General features: G+C 40.1%; 1 protein-coding gene across 4 annotated transcripts in view; it reads left to right on the forward strand.

The window, feature by feature from the left end:
* Positions 1 to 15,321, forward strand: part of runx2b (RUNX family transcription factor 2b) — a 57,367-nt gene that overhangs the window by 36,884 nt on the left and 5,162 nt on the right. For all 4 annotated transcript variants that reach the window (XM_061746670.1, XM_061746669.1, XM_061746668.1 and 1 more), the window contains one exon: positions 12,014 to 12,181. In XM_061746670.1, the coding sequence (XP_061602654.1) occupies positions 12,014 to 12,181 (168 nt within the window). The remainder of the gene's footprint in view (positions 1 to 12,013; positions 12,182 to 15,321) is intronic.

The following is a 15,321-nucleotide window of genomic DNA, read 5'->3' on the forward strand; positions in this document are numbered from 1 at the left end:
AGAAACCGTACGCAGGCCAAACCGTGTGTGTGTGCGCGTGTGTGTGTGCACGCTCCTTTAAACCTTGTACAGTTTTATATAAATGTGTATAAAGTACGTTTGTGTTCAATAAACGTATTGCCTTTGGGAATTGGTGTGTGTGTGTGTGTGTGTGTGTGCATGTGTGCATGTGTGCATGTGTGTGTGTGTGTGTGTGTGTGTGTGTGTGTGTGCCCTTCCCTCGCCTGGCAAGCTTCCTCCAGGCTGGAACGCATGGACCACACAGACGGCTGGCAGAGCTCCACGACAGCCTGGCTCCCTCTTTCTCTCCTTCTCCGTCTATTTTTCGCTCGCTGCCTCGTCTCCCACACCTCGTCTCTTTTTTCCCTCCTTCCTCTTTTCTCTCCTTTTTTTTTTCTTCTGTTTTTATTCTCTTTCCCTCCCCTATGTCTCGTCTCCTCCTTTTTCCTTCTTTCTGTTTTTTTCCAACCCGGACCCCCACGGTCGACGGGCGCGCTTGGCCCGTCACCCACTAACTCACCGTTTCCCCCTCTGCCAGTTTTTGGATCGCCCACCTGAAATAATTCATTGTTTCTGAGCGCTCACAAAAAAACAACATGGCCACTGTGAGAGCTAAGAGAAATATGGACCCCGGCCGGCGTGTTCATCCATCGAATTTACTGTTCCAGCGTGAGGTGACTGACACATGCGTACGCGTGCGAGCACAGACGGGCTGATTCAGCCCGGGCTCGGCGAGCGTCGGGGGTTCTGAATCAGCCCCAGTGATACATTCGTCCAAGCCTCCCCACAGATCATAAACCCCGACTGAAGGGCGCACATGAGGGCATGACGTGACACAAATTTATAAATTATCCCATTTATTATGGATTTTCTGGCACTCTGCGTTTCTGAGTCAGGCAGCAAAGCTGAAGAATTTCCCGTCGATGTGCATGCGGGGAAGTTTAGATGAATAGATCAGTGTCCTGGTAATGTGATTACATTTGTTTGCTTTGGTGATGACACGGGAGAAGTTGTACAATAGGAGCCACAACTTCACCTACCAAAACCGTGTTCGTACTGGAGAAGAGCCTTTTTTTAGGACAGCGGTACTATTGATACCGAGGAGCTGATGTTGACGTCACAGCGCCCACAACGTGTGTGTCGCGACCAGCAAGCGGTTGTCATTAGCAGTGTTACTAAAAAATAGTATCTAGTTACCGTTACTAGTTACTTCATTAAAAAAGTAACTCAGTTACTTAGACCAAAAAGTAATGCGTTACTATGAAAAGTAACTATTGAGTTACTTTAAATAAAAACATTATTTTAAATGCTCCCATTAATGCCATCTAGCCTTCATTTCAGCAGGTACTGTATGGATTTGTATTGTCCCTTGTGTTCTGCATTCTGATTGGCTAAATAGTCTCCCCGCTTCTTCACTTCCTGTATCAATAACGTTGGTTGCTTAGCACCAGCTGAGAACGACCAATGAGCTTCAGCAGCAGCTCTAGAACGGGACCCTGTGATGAATCGTTCATTACAGTCTCAAATATAACCAATGGTGGCATGTCGGTTTATAAGAATCTTTTTGCCCAGAAGAAAAAAAAGCGACAGAACGACCTATAACTATTTTCTTCTCTAGAAAAAACACAGCTGCACCGTGGGCTTTAGGAGAAAAAAGACGCTACAGGGTCGGGATGCAGCGGCTCAGAAGAGCAGTGGAATACGTGCGAGGCGGTGCTGATCTCCACAATTTGAAGCCTTTTTAATTGTAAAAAGAATTTCACTTATCACGGGTTCTTTTTGGAACGTAACCGCTGTGAAAAACCAGGGATTACTGCAATGACAATATCTCCATGTTGCGAAACTCGCCGTCTCTCGGCTCTCCATGACGCGGTGAAGTTAGTTTTATGTTGGATATTCGACAGACGTTCGCTCTGGGGGCATTTCTGTCGAATATCCAACGAATATCCAACGTAAAACTAACTTCACCGCGGTCTCGCCATGACCGTCATGTTTTTGAAAGCACACACACATCCACACTACATTTCCTCCGGAAAAAAGGCTTCACTGTAGCCAGAAATAACGGAGTAACGCACATTTGGTAACGGTAACTGCGTTACTGAATTTAAAAAGTAATGCGTTAGAGTATTAGTTACCGCAAAACTAACGGCGTTACTGTAACGCGTTACTAAATAACACGTTAGTCACAACACTGGTCATTAGTGACATTAACAACTTACCTCTCCTGGCGCTGAAGTAAGTCCTTCAGTAGCTAACTGGATCTGGGCTATGTCCCGCCTCCCCGCTGTCGACTGACGTGGCGCTGATTTGACACTCAGTTCAGAATTTAAACCGCAAAAAGAAAATTTCCCGCTGTGAAAGACGGTTCAAAATCGGAGATGGTTTTAGAAGTGACAGCGAGAAAAGAAAAGTGAAACTGAGAAAGAGGATTGCTCCGATGGTTACAGATTCTGGCTTTTGGTTCTGACAGTTTGAATCTAGAGGTTTTTCTGTTTAAATTTGAAATACATTTGGCGTTAAAATGAAGTCAGAGGCTTGGTCTTATTTTCAGTTGCACTGGTGCATCTACAGCAGGAAATGTGTCATTTACCTTTTATGGTGGATTCATCTGCACACACAATCTTGCACGTAAACTAGTCTTGGTATAAAATGTGCACGATTAACACATGCACATTTTAATTCTTGATAAACAAAGGGAATATGTTATGTTATATAGGAAGGTTAATGAAGTGACTTCCAACTAGGGCTGGACGATTTTGGACAAAAGAAAATCCAGATTTCTTTCGATTTCGATTTCTTTGGTAAAACTACAAAAGACAATGGAATAAATTGTTTCAAATATTTTATCTTTATTTTTAAAGAAAAATAGCAAACAAATGTCCCTATTGGGAATGAAGTGCAATTGAAAGATACTGTAAATCCTCCTTGAGTTTAGTAAAGTGACAATATTTACAATTTTCTTGACCAAACAAAGACGAGCTCTGTCTGTAATGCAGCCAGCTGCAAAAAAGGAAAATCCATCCAATTTTCCGATTTTCCTTTTTTTTAACATCGTCTTGATTAATAAATCCAATTTAGATTTAAAATCGATTAATCGCACAGCCCTACTTCCAACTCAAAAAACGGACATAAAACTGTTGGAGCAAGTCTGAAAACTAGCTGCTCAGATTTGCAAGGTTCTGTGACATCACTAGTAGTGAAGCACGTTCCCCCTCGTCTTTGTCTCCGCCCAGTTTCCCATCATGCAAAGCTTTAGGACGGGCTTTAGGCGACCGGATCCACCCCCTAAAAGCTGCTGCTCTGAACAAAGCTGTAACTATGTGAGTGAAAAGGGTGTTTTTGTACTGCATCTCTCTCTGGTATGTGAACAAAACATGCCATAGAGATGCGGGAAAAAGTTGTGTAAGGCTTGCTGTTTCCTGTTTCATTTCTTTGGTAAGCTTTGCTAGCACTGCCGCTGGCTCGGGTTTAGTATTTTTGTTCAGTTTCGGCTGTACTGAATCTCCTCGTGTTACACTTGGAAAGAAGGTGAATAAGCATGACCCGCGGTATTCACCCACGATTCATAACATTTTAACACCTGGAACCTGAAGGATTTTTATAAAGTGCATTGATATGGTTCCCTTGGGCTGTAAAATCCTAGCAAAAACCGTTTGCCGCCCAAAAGAGCTTTAGGTGTTTTTCAGGAATATCTTTAGCCAGGATACATAAGAGAAACATCTAACCGTTGATTACAGATCTTGATCCCCGATCTAATAACTGTGGACTCGGGCTCTGTTGACAACTTGCTTTTGCTAAATGTTATCAGATCAGCGGTGATGAGTTTGAGTTAGACTCGTGTCCCTGAAACTGCTAAAATAATACTTTTCTAGGATCAGCGGACAACTGTGTGTTCTGAGATACGATCTCCAGGTTTTCTGATCTTCCCATTAATAATCCTCTCTCTGTGAGTTCATACGTAAGCCCTTCAGTGTTAAATGTGAAAGTGTGCAACGGCGGGTTGTTGCGCAAATGTTCGTGATAGCGTGTGCAGACATTTCTATTCTTTTTTTTTTTTTTTTCGCTGTCTGTTTTTATGCATTTCAGTGTGTATTCAAGTTGCTCACATCTGGTCTGAATCTGTCCATGTTTCCGGCCACTGGCTGGGCAGGGAAGTGGCAGGGGCTATCGAAAATCTCTGCTGTTTTCACAGGGATGATGGGAATCTAGGGGACTTTCCCTACGGCAGTGAAATCATCTGCCTTTCCCGCTCCTTTAAATACCCCCGGCTCATTCCTCCGCCCGCTAGGGTTCCGATAAAACAGCTGAGACGTCTTGTGTTTGGCAACTGTTGTCCTCTAGAAGGTGTAATTAAGTCATGAAAAACTGTATTTACTGTCAAGCCCTGCTAAACTAATGGACTTGAGGTCTGGCTGTTTGGAGTGTAAATTGGACCTGAATGTAGCGGTTGACATGCTGCATTCCTGCAGGAGAAGTAAATACTTGTGTTTGCTTTAAACTGGGTTGTCTCCATCTATAGATAATTTGCTGATATGGGGGTTCGGAGCGGACACAGACTTCAAGGTACCAAAGCCTCAAGCTCGTCAGAGATTTTATTTACCTCTTTAAAAAATATATACATGGGCATGTCCGGCATCTCCGATGAAAACTTATCTTACCACAATCAACTATGCAAATTACTTGATGTTCAGAAAGTTAAAAAAAATTAAACATCAAGGTTCCTTATTTGCAAAATAAAGGAAAAGGGGACCAAAAACAAATGTTTGAACAGTCAATGATTTTGTGAAGTCTTGCAGTGTGTAAACTCTTTTTTTTTGTAGCCAGATCAGAGTCTTTAAACTGAACTTTAGGGGATTTTTTTTGTTACACTTCTTTCAAAAGTCTCTACTTCTGTCAGATCCTTAGTCAATCTTCCATGCACGTCTCTGCAGAGGGCTAATTATGTGGAGATCAAAGGACTTCAAATAGCATACATAAAACTCCACCGTGTAGTACATTGTGGATTTTGATATACGGTTTGGACCATTCTTCTGCTACAAAAGCCATCTTCTTTTCATCTTCAGCTTTTTTACTTAGAGAGGAACATTTGCTTTAACAATGTGCCAGTGTTTGGCTGAAATCCCTCTGATCACACAGTGTTCCCTCTCTGTGTTGCAGCACGAGCCCTGATCATGCTCAATACACCCCCGTGCTTAAGAGCTGCAGAGGTGCTTTTTGTTTTGTGTAATATAGATTTAATAAAAAGGACTTGTTTCCAAAATGCATCAGACCCATTTAGATGTTCACTTGAAAACTTCTTGCGTTGAATTTTGTGAAGCGGATGCAGGGAAGGTCTCCTGATGACTAGGGATGGGCGGTATGGACTAAAAAATTTATCACGATCATTTCTGGCATTTATCCCGATAACGATAAAGAAAATAACAATTCAACTCCACCTTTGTAACTATAAATCTATCTCCACATTCAGTCTTTGGAGCCCCCAAATCACTGCTCTAAAAGAATACTGAATACTACTAAACTACACCAATTACATTGAATTAATAAAAAACAATTAAGATCCGCCATGTTTGTTACACAAAAACCTCATCAGCAGGAATGTTTCTTTCTTTCTTTCTTTCTTTCTTTCTTTCTTTCTTTCTTTCTTTCTTTCTTTCTTTCTTTCTTTCTTTCTTTCTTTCTTTCTTTCTTTCTTTCTTTCTTTCTTTCTTTCTTTCTTTCTTTCTTTCTTTCTTTCTTTCTTTCTTTCTTTCTTTCTGGCTCATTTCCTTCCTTCCTTCCTTCTTTCCTCCTGCTCTCTCCTTCCTTCTTCCCTTCCTCTTTTCTCCCTTCCTTCCTTACTTCCTTCTTTCCTTCTTTCCTTGTTTTCTTCCTTCCTTCCTTCCTTCCTTCCTTCCTTCCTTCCTTCCTTCCTTCCTTCCTTCCTTCCTTCCTTCCTTCCTTCCTTCCTTCCTTCCTTCTTTCCTCCTGCTCTCTCCTTCCTTCTTCCATTCCTCTTTTCACCCTTCCTTCCTCCTTTCCTTCCTTCCTTCCCTCCTTCCTTCTGTCCTTCCTTCCTTCCTTCTTTTTTCCCTTCCTTCCTTCTTTCCTCCTGCTCTCTCCTTCCTTCTTCCCTTCCTCTTTTCTCCCTTCCTTCCTTCCTTCCTTCCTTCCTTCCTTCCTTCCTTCCTTCCTTCCTTCCTTCCTTCCTTCCTTCCTTCCTTCCTTCCTTCCTTCCTGTACGTTGTGCGTCGATTTAACGCAGAACCATAAATCAGCTTTACACAAAAACGTCATCAACGGGAATTTATTGTTTTTACCGTGAGATACAAATTCTTACCGTGGGGGAATTTTTTTGACGGTTTATCGTGAACGGTAAAATATCGTCCATCCCCACTGATGACTAATCCATGAATGTTTCAGCGCAGGGACTTTTCGTTTCAGTTCTATGTGCAGTTGTCGCTGAAATGTTATGATCACATCCGTTATTTATCCGCGGTGATTGCCCTTTCCTAACAAACCAAAGCTAAATAAATCCACATGCATGTGTGATGTATAGTCCGGACACACTGATGAGTATATCAGGCTCAGTGGGAGGTTTACTGTCTTTCCCAGGCGAAGGTCAGCATGTGAAGTGGATGTAGACTGAAATACCAATATCCCCGTCGTAAGGCAACGGCTCTTTCATGTGAGCCACAGCTGCCCAATATGTGTGTCCTTGGCAGCGCCTCACAGGAACTCGTGGCTGCTAATTGTTGGAGAGGAAGCCCAGTTTTTATAAAGCTCTGAAAATTACATCACCAAATTTGCATTACCCAATTTACATCATTCCTAGCACTGATTTAAACAAGCCATGTCCCTGGATACTCCCTTAAATACCCCCTTTTTTTGGGGGCATGTGTTAATGAAATGTCTGTGACAAACAGAGACACACTCATACATTTGCTACCAAGTCTTTACGCCGCTCTCTTTGCAGCTGCTTTAAAAGTGCTGAAGTGAGCTACTGCACATGCCTGTTTCAAATCAAATCAAATCAAACTTTATTTATATAGTACTTCTCATACAAATAATGCAACACAAAGTGTTGCATTATTTGTATATGCCCAATAAACTCAGACCTTTCCGTCTTTTTTTTTTTATCCACATTAAATAAAGGCTCATTTTAAGAAGCGTTGCTTCTCCGGTCACTATTTCATAGGGGTGTAACAATATATCGTGCCACGAAATTTTGCGATACAAAAACGTCACGATACGTGTCGTGGAGGTGACAAAGTGTATCGCGATTTTGGGTTATTAATATTAATCTATTGTGTTGACTAGAAACGCGCATCTGACCACGCGTGACGACCGCGCCTCGACCCGCGGACCAAAATCTTCCTCCGCTCAGAAGAAACTAGTCCCGTTTTCTGGTCCCGTTTTGAGCTCTGAACTTTTACTTATAATAAGCTTAATAAGCCTTACCTTATTAAATTAAACCTTTTTGGAGTCGTGAGTAGATAAACACGGGGATAACTTCTGCTGAGTTCCAGTGTACTTTACTGTCCGCTCAACAGTGTAGGATTGTAGAGCATCAACACAGCACCTAGTGCCGTACTGTGGCGTATCACTCCGCCCAATCTAAAACAGACTAATCACTACAGATAAACTGACTAGTGTCATTATAGTCCCTGATTTACATCAGAATATAAAGAATATATTTATAAAATAATGAACCCTGAATTACCAAAATAACCTTCTTAACAAAAATAAATCTCCTCTTACACTTATAAGGTGAGCATGAATCAATATTTTTTTATGATTTAAAATTGTATGTATTTATTTACTTTTATTTATTTATTTAATTTTAGTTGTTTAATTTCTGGAAAAGAAAAAAGTCAAATCATACATGAGAGAAACTATTCAGTTTGTGGCAAAATTTTTGTACTTGTATGAAACTGAAGATGCATAATGCAAATATGACATTTACTTTTAGTTCAGTTTTTGGAAAATGGTTGGCCTGGCTTTCTCTTTAAAACTTAAAAAGTTATAAAGCATTACAAACTGTAACAATAAGGCAAACACACAGGATTGTTTTGTATTTTGTGTCTTTCAAATAAAAGACCATTTTTTCCAGTCATATGTTCCTCATTCAAGGTTGTTAAAAAAATACTGCTATAATATCGTATCGTTATCGTGACCTCAATATCGTGTATCGTACCGTATCGTGAGATTAGTGTGTCGTTACACCCCTACTATTTCACCAACCTTTATCAGTTTCGTTTTGTAAAAGCAGCTCCTGCCGTCGGGCTCCTACGTTCCCAGTGTTGCTGCTGGAAAAATAAAACAAGAAATTCCAGAAAAGACTGACAAGAAGTCCAATTTTCTAGCTGAGACTTTTATCAGCGTCACATTCACATTTGAAGTCAGGTGGAAAAAAACAGCTTACCGGAAAAATATAAAATCTCTCAAGTCGACGTTCTTGGACAAAATCCCGTCTTTTATTGGTAGAACTTTTGTGGTAAGAGTGTTTTTTAGCTCCTTTGATGTTTATATCAAAATAATAAAGAAATAACATATTTCCGTGCAAGTGACCCCCAAGAAAGTGATGGGGCAACATTTTTCAGAGGTATTGCGTCTCTTCAGACGGAGAAATATTACTCTAAAGCACCATAAAACAACAGGGTTGTGCCTAAAACTTCAGCGTACAGTCTAAATATCTGTTTTTGTTCTGGGTTATTCCTGAATGATGTTGAAATCCTAAACCATCTCTCGCTGTTTCACCTTGTTCGCGTCACCTGACCAGTTCAAACTCGCGCAGCGCTCTTAATTTACTGGTCACCGGGGTCTCTTCCTCTCCACGAGTCTCCTCCCCGCTGTTCTCTGTCCCCCTCTCTGTCTCCCCTCATCTCCGTTTGGACCCTTATTGCTATTTATTCCCATCACTAGGAGACAGGCTGTGCACAAAGCCCGCACTGTGTCCCAAGGCTTTTTTAGAATAGAGATTTAGTATGTCGAAAATGGAAACGCTATGATTGACTGGGCACAGCTTGCACAGAGCGATGAGCAATGCCAGCAAAAGGCACAAATTATCTGCAGAAATGATGGGGAAATGTTATTAATGAAATAAGGACGTGGATTGTGCTGCGGAGTTCTCTTGGAGTCTGCGTTTTCAAGTAGCCCGTGTTATTCTCCTACACCACAGCAACTAGACCAAAGTAGCCGAGATTGTCTGTTTATTTTAAGCCGGGTGATGCCAGTCCATTAACGTCATCGTAATAAAAATCAAGGTCTTTCTGACTGTCAGTGACTTGCCTTTTTCGCCGCCGCTATTCTCAAAATCTCATTTCCCTTGCATCTGTATTTGCTTTTTTTAAGTTCCAAAATGTTGTTCCAGCGCAAATTAACTTGTTGTGAAGAGTCATATGGTTTTTAACAGCATATCCGAGGCTGAAATAATGTTTTGTTGCAGAAGTGGAAAAGTGCCAGGCTGTCATGAGGGGTTTTCAAAGAATTCAGTCTCTGTCATTTTGCATTTATTTGACTATTACGGTGACAGAAAGCGTGAAAAGGAGGAAGCTAAATATGACATGCAACAATGCTCCTCGGCCAGGATGTCATGAAAACATGATGTTAAGCCTTTTTCTTATTTTTTTCTTCTTTTTTGTGATCTTTGATCTTTGTAGTGACAGTTTAGTAACACAAATAATTATGCCCCTTTTTTTTAATTACTTGTTTTTACCCTCTCTTGTGTGTTGTAGGTGTCATGCCAGGCCTTTGTTCTTGGCGCAGGGTTCAGGCAGGTTGGGCAGGATTCTGAAGTAGCTCATTGTTTTCTCCCCGAGCCAGCTGGAGCTTTGCCAAGCACAGCAGGCGTTCTTACTCTCCTCTGTTTGATATTTACTCTTGCTGCCTTTTTAGATGGGAACTAGTGCAAGACCAGACAGACATGCTGACACAGTCCCGTGTCGGTGTGTTTAAAAGAACTGTGTATGCACAGGCCTTTCACTCTACCCCACCTTTGCCAAACTCACCGTCCACCCCTGGGGCACTGGGCAGGTTTTGATTTGGTTCCTATTGCAGGGCCGGCCGGTCGGCCTCCGGGGCAGGGCAGGGCTCAGACACAGAGAGAGTTACATGTCGCCTTTAGGTTTGTGCTCATGACCTACAGCATATGTGCTATCAAACATGTTTTGATATTGCACAAGTGTCGAGTTACCGGCCTGAAATAGGGAAGAGAATAGAATACAGGTATATAAAGGGTGTAAAATTATCAGGAAAGGAATGCAGCAGGGGGGGGGGGGGGGGGCATAATATATTTGGCACTGGTTATGATTCCTGTGGGGATAATGGGGAAATGGCGTGAGAGCTTGTGTTTAGTTGAGGCTTCTTCTTCATGTTAAAATTAAACACACATGGAGCTTCACAGTCTTGCTAGATCTCTCTGTTTACTGTTTTTTCTGTCATGCCAGGTGAGATAAGGTATTTGCATATGGAATGCTACATCCTCTTTGTCAATTAAGAAGTTATAGGATCCTATTTCCTGAAGCTGGTATAGCTCTTCTTCACAGTTTCCCGAGTGAAACGTAACACAGAGGAGGAAAAAAAAAGATTAATTAAGCCGTGCTTGATGCAGGATATTTGACCAGATTTGAACTGTGCGCTGACTTAAACGTTCAACTATTTCAGAGCTGAATGCTGACAATGCGGTTCATGTTAAAGGGATGCTTTGCTTTGCATGCAACACGACTGCTGTCATACAAACAGCCTGTGTCCAGGGTGCAAAAAGGAACTTATTTGTTTACCTGTTGAATGCAGGCAAGCGGATAACACAGCAGGGGGAAATATTTAAGAATAAATGTTGGTATCTGTGTTAGGGATGGGCGGTATGGACGAAAAAATGTATCATGATAATTTCTGGCATTTATCCCAATAACGATAAAAATGACGATAAAAAAATACCAATTCAACTCCATCTTTTTAACTATAAATCTATCACCACATTCAGTCTTTGGAGCCCCCAAATCACTGCTCTAAAAGATACTAAATACTACTAAACTACACCAATTAAATTGAATTAATAAAAACCAATTAAATAAGTACACCTGTACTGCAAAACTGTAATGACTCAAAAGAAACAAGTTTGAAATGTAAGAACAGATTCAACATTTATTCAGACTGTATGGCTTAAACAGTGGGATAACGGTGCACACAGCAAAAGTCCCATTATCCTTCATGTTTTCTTAGCTTATAAAATCACAAAGTAGAAAAAAATACAACCTGATAAATAAAGAAACAGGACAAATAAATAAAAGCCATCCTTTGCACGCACTGTTTTTTTGCAGACTCTGCATATAATAGATGATGTTTGCTCCTCGTCACTCTTTATAAATCCAAACCAGTTCCAGATAACGGAGCTGGAGCCTCGTTTAAAGGAGCATGAGGCAGGATTTATGAAAAAAATGCGTATACGTTTTAAGTTTTCTAGTAATAATGTCAGATCAAGCGTTCCAAACCAAAAAGAATGAGCCCTCTAGCGTATCTCTCCGTTGCCTTGAACAGGCTGTGTGCTGCAAAATGTGCTGCAATTTCGGGCCCGAATTTCCCGCGCTGTCCTGCAGATGTGACGTCACATGACGCTGCATGCACGTTTTCCCCGTTGTCCCGTGCCGGCTTCGCTGTTGGCTGCGTACAGCGTAGGCTCTGCGTCGATTTAACGCAGAACCATAAATCAGCTTCGCACAAAAACGTAATCAACAGGAATTTATCGTTTTTACCGCGAGATGACAAATTCTTACCGTGGGGAATTTTTTTGACGGTTTATCGTGAACGGTAAAATATCACCCATTCCTAATCTGTTGTCTTCCGCATTTCCTAAAGAGTAGAAATATCAATTAGTTAAGTCAGATATACAACTTTGAACATTGTTCGTCACGGCTGGTGCACATAAACACAACACAGTACTGGTCACCCGGGTCACGAGTCCAATAAAAAAACCCAAGTTTTACCCCCAATTTAGTCAGGCGTTGATGTATTTTTGGATTTTTCTGTTTCCCTGCAGGGCATCGTCAAAAGCTGGAGGATCATCCCAAGACAGTCCCGTTCTCAGACCGCCTCAGCGAGCTGGAGAGGATGAGGGTGAGGGTCGCGGTCCCCACTCAAGGCCCGCGGCCGACGCTCAACACGGCCGCCAACTCCTTCAATCCGCAGGGTCAGACGCAGATAACAGGTGAGTTCCCGGAGTCAGTTTTTTAAAATATTCCTCAGTAATCATGCAGAGTTCACACGCCAAAACCACAAACATCCCTGGAATGAAGAGCTAATCAGTCACGGCAGACTGATGTAACCCTGCTGATCTGAAAAGTAAAGCCAATATCTTAAATGTTAAGTGTTTTACTGAACGGTCAGCAGGGGGTGAGCCCGGGGCTAGTTTGTAAATGAAACGTACATGAGATAATGCTCACTCGAGGGGAGATGACAATCAATATTTTGCTTGTGTGTTTATACTCTTTTTACTCTGCTAGTTTTAAAACTATAGTATAGTCTGGCACTCAGCCTGTAAATTATAGTTTCAGACAGAAAGCAGAAGGCCGCGGGGCTTTGTTGTGATTGACAGTGCACTACTTAGGAGGGGATACAGTTTCTGCTCTTCTCAAATCCACCACTCACTTTTTACGTCGGAGCTGTTTAAACAAAGCCAAAGTGCCGTCCACCAATCAGAGCGTGACATCACTGGGTCTGCGTGTTCATCTTTTTTTTTTGCACAACCGTTTGGATGAGCTGCAAATCATTAGCCAACCTCAAACATAAAAAGTAGTTATCCAAGTATGTGTCGCTTCTGAAAAGTGTTCTAGCATAAACCTCTAACAAAAATGTCAAAACAAAACTAAAAACTGCAATTTTAGATTTGAAATGTCGGTTGTTGTATCCATTTTGCTGCGTTGTCATCATTAGCTTTTTTTTTTCCAATATATTATCCTATGCTATGACACTTAAATAATCCAAATCCGTCTTTCCAACCTGAAATAAAACTGACTGAAACTTTTTTTTTGTTTGGTTTGAAAATATTTCAGAACAATAATTGACATCGCAAGGCTTTAAACGTTGACTTTTTTGATTGCAGTTGGATTATGTGTTATCCATTTGCCAGTTGTGATCTTCATATCAGTATTAGAAAAATACTCTTTAGTAGGGCTGGGGATCGATTCAAATGTCAAGAATCGATTGGATTCCGATTATTAAGATTCAGAATCGATTATCAAGATTTGATTCGATTCCGATATTGATTTGGGTTAGTGTTATTAAAACTGTTTTTTGAGCTGTTGCATGAATTATATGACTGTAGTTATGCAAAATATTACTACTAGTATTATATTGAGATTCAACAGCAAGTATTGGCAGCTAATGATGCTGTAAGGACCAATCAGCTCCCAGAATGCTGATAGAACTGCTTTCAGAAACATCGTGGGGCAGAATTACCAAACAGATCCAGGGAGGAAACAGAGACGGATGAAATCGTTTTTATTTTTTCCCACATTCCGTTTTAATTTGTTCCATTTTCGGTCTATTTTGGTTTTTAATTTTTGAGCATTTGGTTTTTAGCATTTTTTGCAAATGTAACCCCAAGACAGTATATAAAGTAATGAAATATAGACAATTTATGCAATTATAACCTTACACTTTAATGTTTTCATACCTTTAAACATATTTAAAGGCAAAAACATGGCACCAGTTATTCTTGTGTCCAACAAAACATTCCTTTTTTGGGGATAAACAAAAAAATAACCAAAAGTTGTAATGTAATGATGAAAAAAAAGATACATAAATAAAAAATAAATAAAAAAAAAAACAAAAAATAAAAAAAAAAATAAAAAAATCGATCTTTAGATGTATGAATCGATTTTTAGGAATTAATATGAGAATCGATTTAGAATTGGGAAATCGATTTTTTCAACACAGGCCTACTCTTTAGTCATTTACCTTGACATTGAACAAATTACCAAGCCGTAGCTTTCATTTCAGTGTTGAGACAAGAAGGTTTAAAGGTGTGAAAGAGCTTTCTAGACACTGTATATTTTACATTTGACACTCAAATGTCTAGAAATACCTTGTTTGAAAGATACCTACAAATTGGTACCGTATTTGCACTTGTTTTGAAGTGAATTACTGAGTCTATGACGTGTCGGCTCTGGAGTCATGGCCTGATGGCACGAGCGGTTAGCGGGATGTCACATTACCTCTCTATCTTAGAGGGTAACCCCATCTCTCACGGGTCACCATGACTGCTACCCGATCGCTCACAAATCTGGACGCGTGTCACACACGGTCATTCAGCTCTTAGTTATTCTGTGGCACGACTTCATCGCGCTGCTAAGGCGACCCTTTGAGGCGAGCTTAAACACCGTAGCAGGACGGCAGCAAGTGTTATAAATGGAACTGAACGAGATCCTCTTAAGGGGTTATTTTACAATACGAGTAATGAAAAAGCAGAGTTCCTTAACAGGTTCCTTAACTCTTCGATGGTGCTGTTTTTGTGGTTTTAATCTTATTTCTGTTTCCTTTGAAGTCCCAACTACTGCATGTGCAGCATTCGCTATTCTGGAAAACTGCAAAAATGAGCTTTTCATTATTTTTAGTTGGTTAAACCTTTGTTTTTTGGCTCGCTCTTGGATCTGTCTGCATGCTTGCTAAAACATTTGCATTCCCTCTCAGTCCCGGCTCACCCTGCTGCAGGATTTCCTAAATTAAAATTGCAATTTCCAGATCATTTACTCCACCAACTCCAGTGTTTATAAACACCTTCTGAATACTTAAAAAGAACCCTCGGACAATATGTTTGTATATATATATACAGTGTATATATATATATATTTTTATATATATATATATATATATATATATATATATATATATATATATATATATATATATATATATATTTATATATATATATATATATATATATATATATATATATATATATATATACAGGACTGTCTCAGAATATTAGAATATTGTGATAAAGTTCTTTATTTTCTGTAATGCAATTAAAAAAACAAAAATGTCATACATTCTGGATTCATTACAAATCAACTGAAATATTGCAAGCCTTTTATTATTTTAATATTGCTGATTATGGTTTACAGTTTACGATTAAGATTCCCAGAATATTCAAATTTTTTGAGATAGGATATTTGAGTTTTCTTAAGCTGTAAACGATGATCAGCAATATTATAATAATAAAAGGCTTGCAATATTACAGTTGATTTGTAATGAATCCAGAATGTAGGACATTTTTGCATTACAGAAAATAAAGGACTTTATCATAATATTCTAATTTTCTGAGACAGTCCTGTGTGTGTGTGTATA

The sequence above is a fragment of the Cololabis saira genome, chromosome 18, assembly GCF_033807715.1.
Source record: "Cololabis saira isolate AMF1-May2022 chromosome 18, fColSai1.1, whole genome shotgun sequence".
In the NCBI taxonomy this organism is placed as follows: domain Eukaryota; kingdom Metazoa; phylum Chordata; class Actinopteri; order Beloniformes; family Belonidae; genus Cololabis; species Cololabis saira.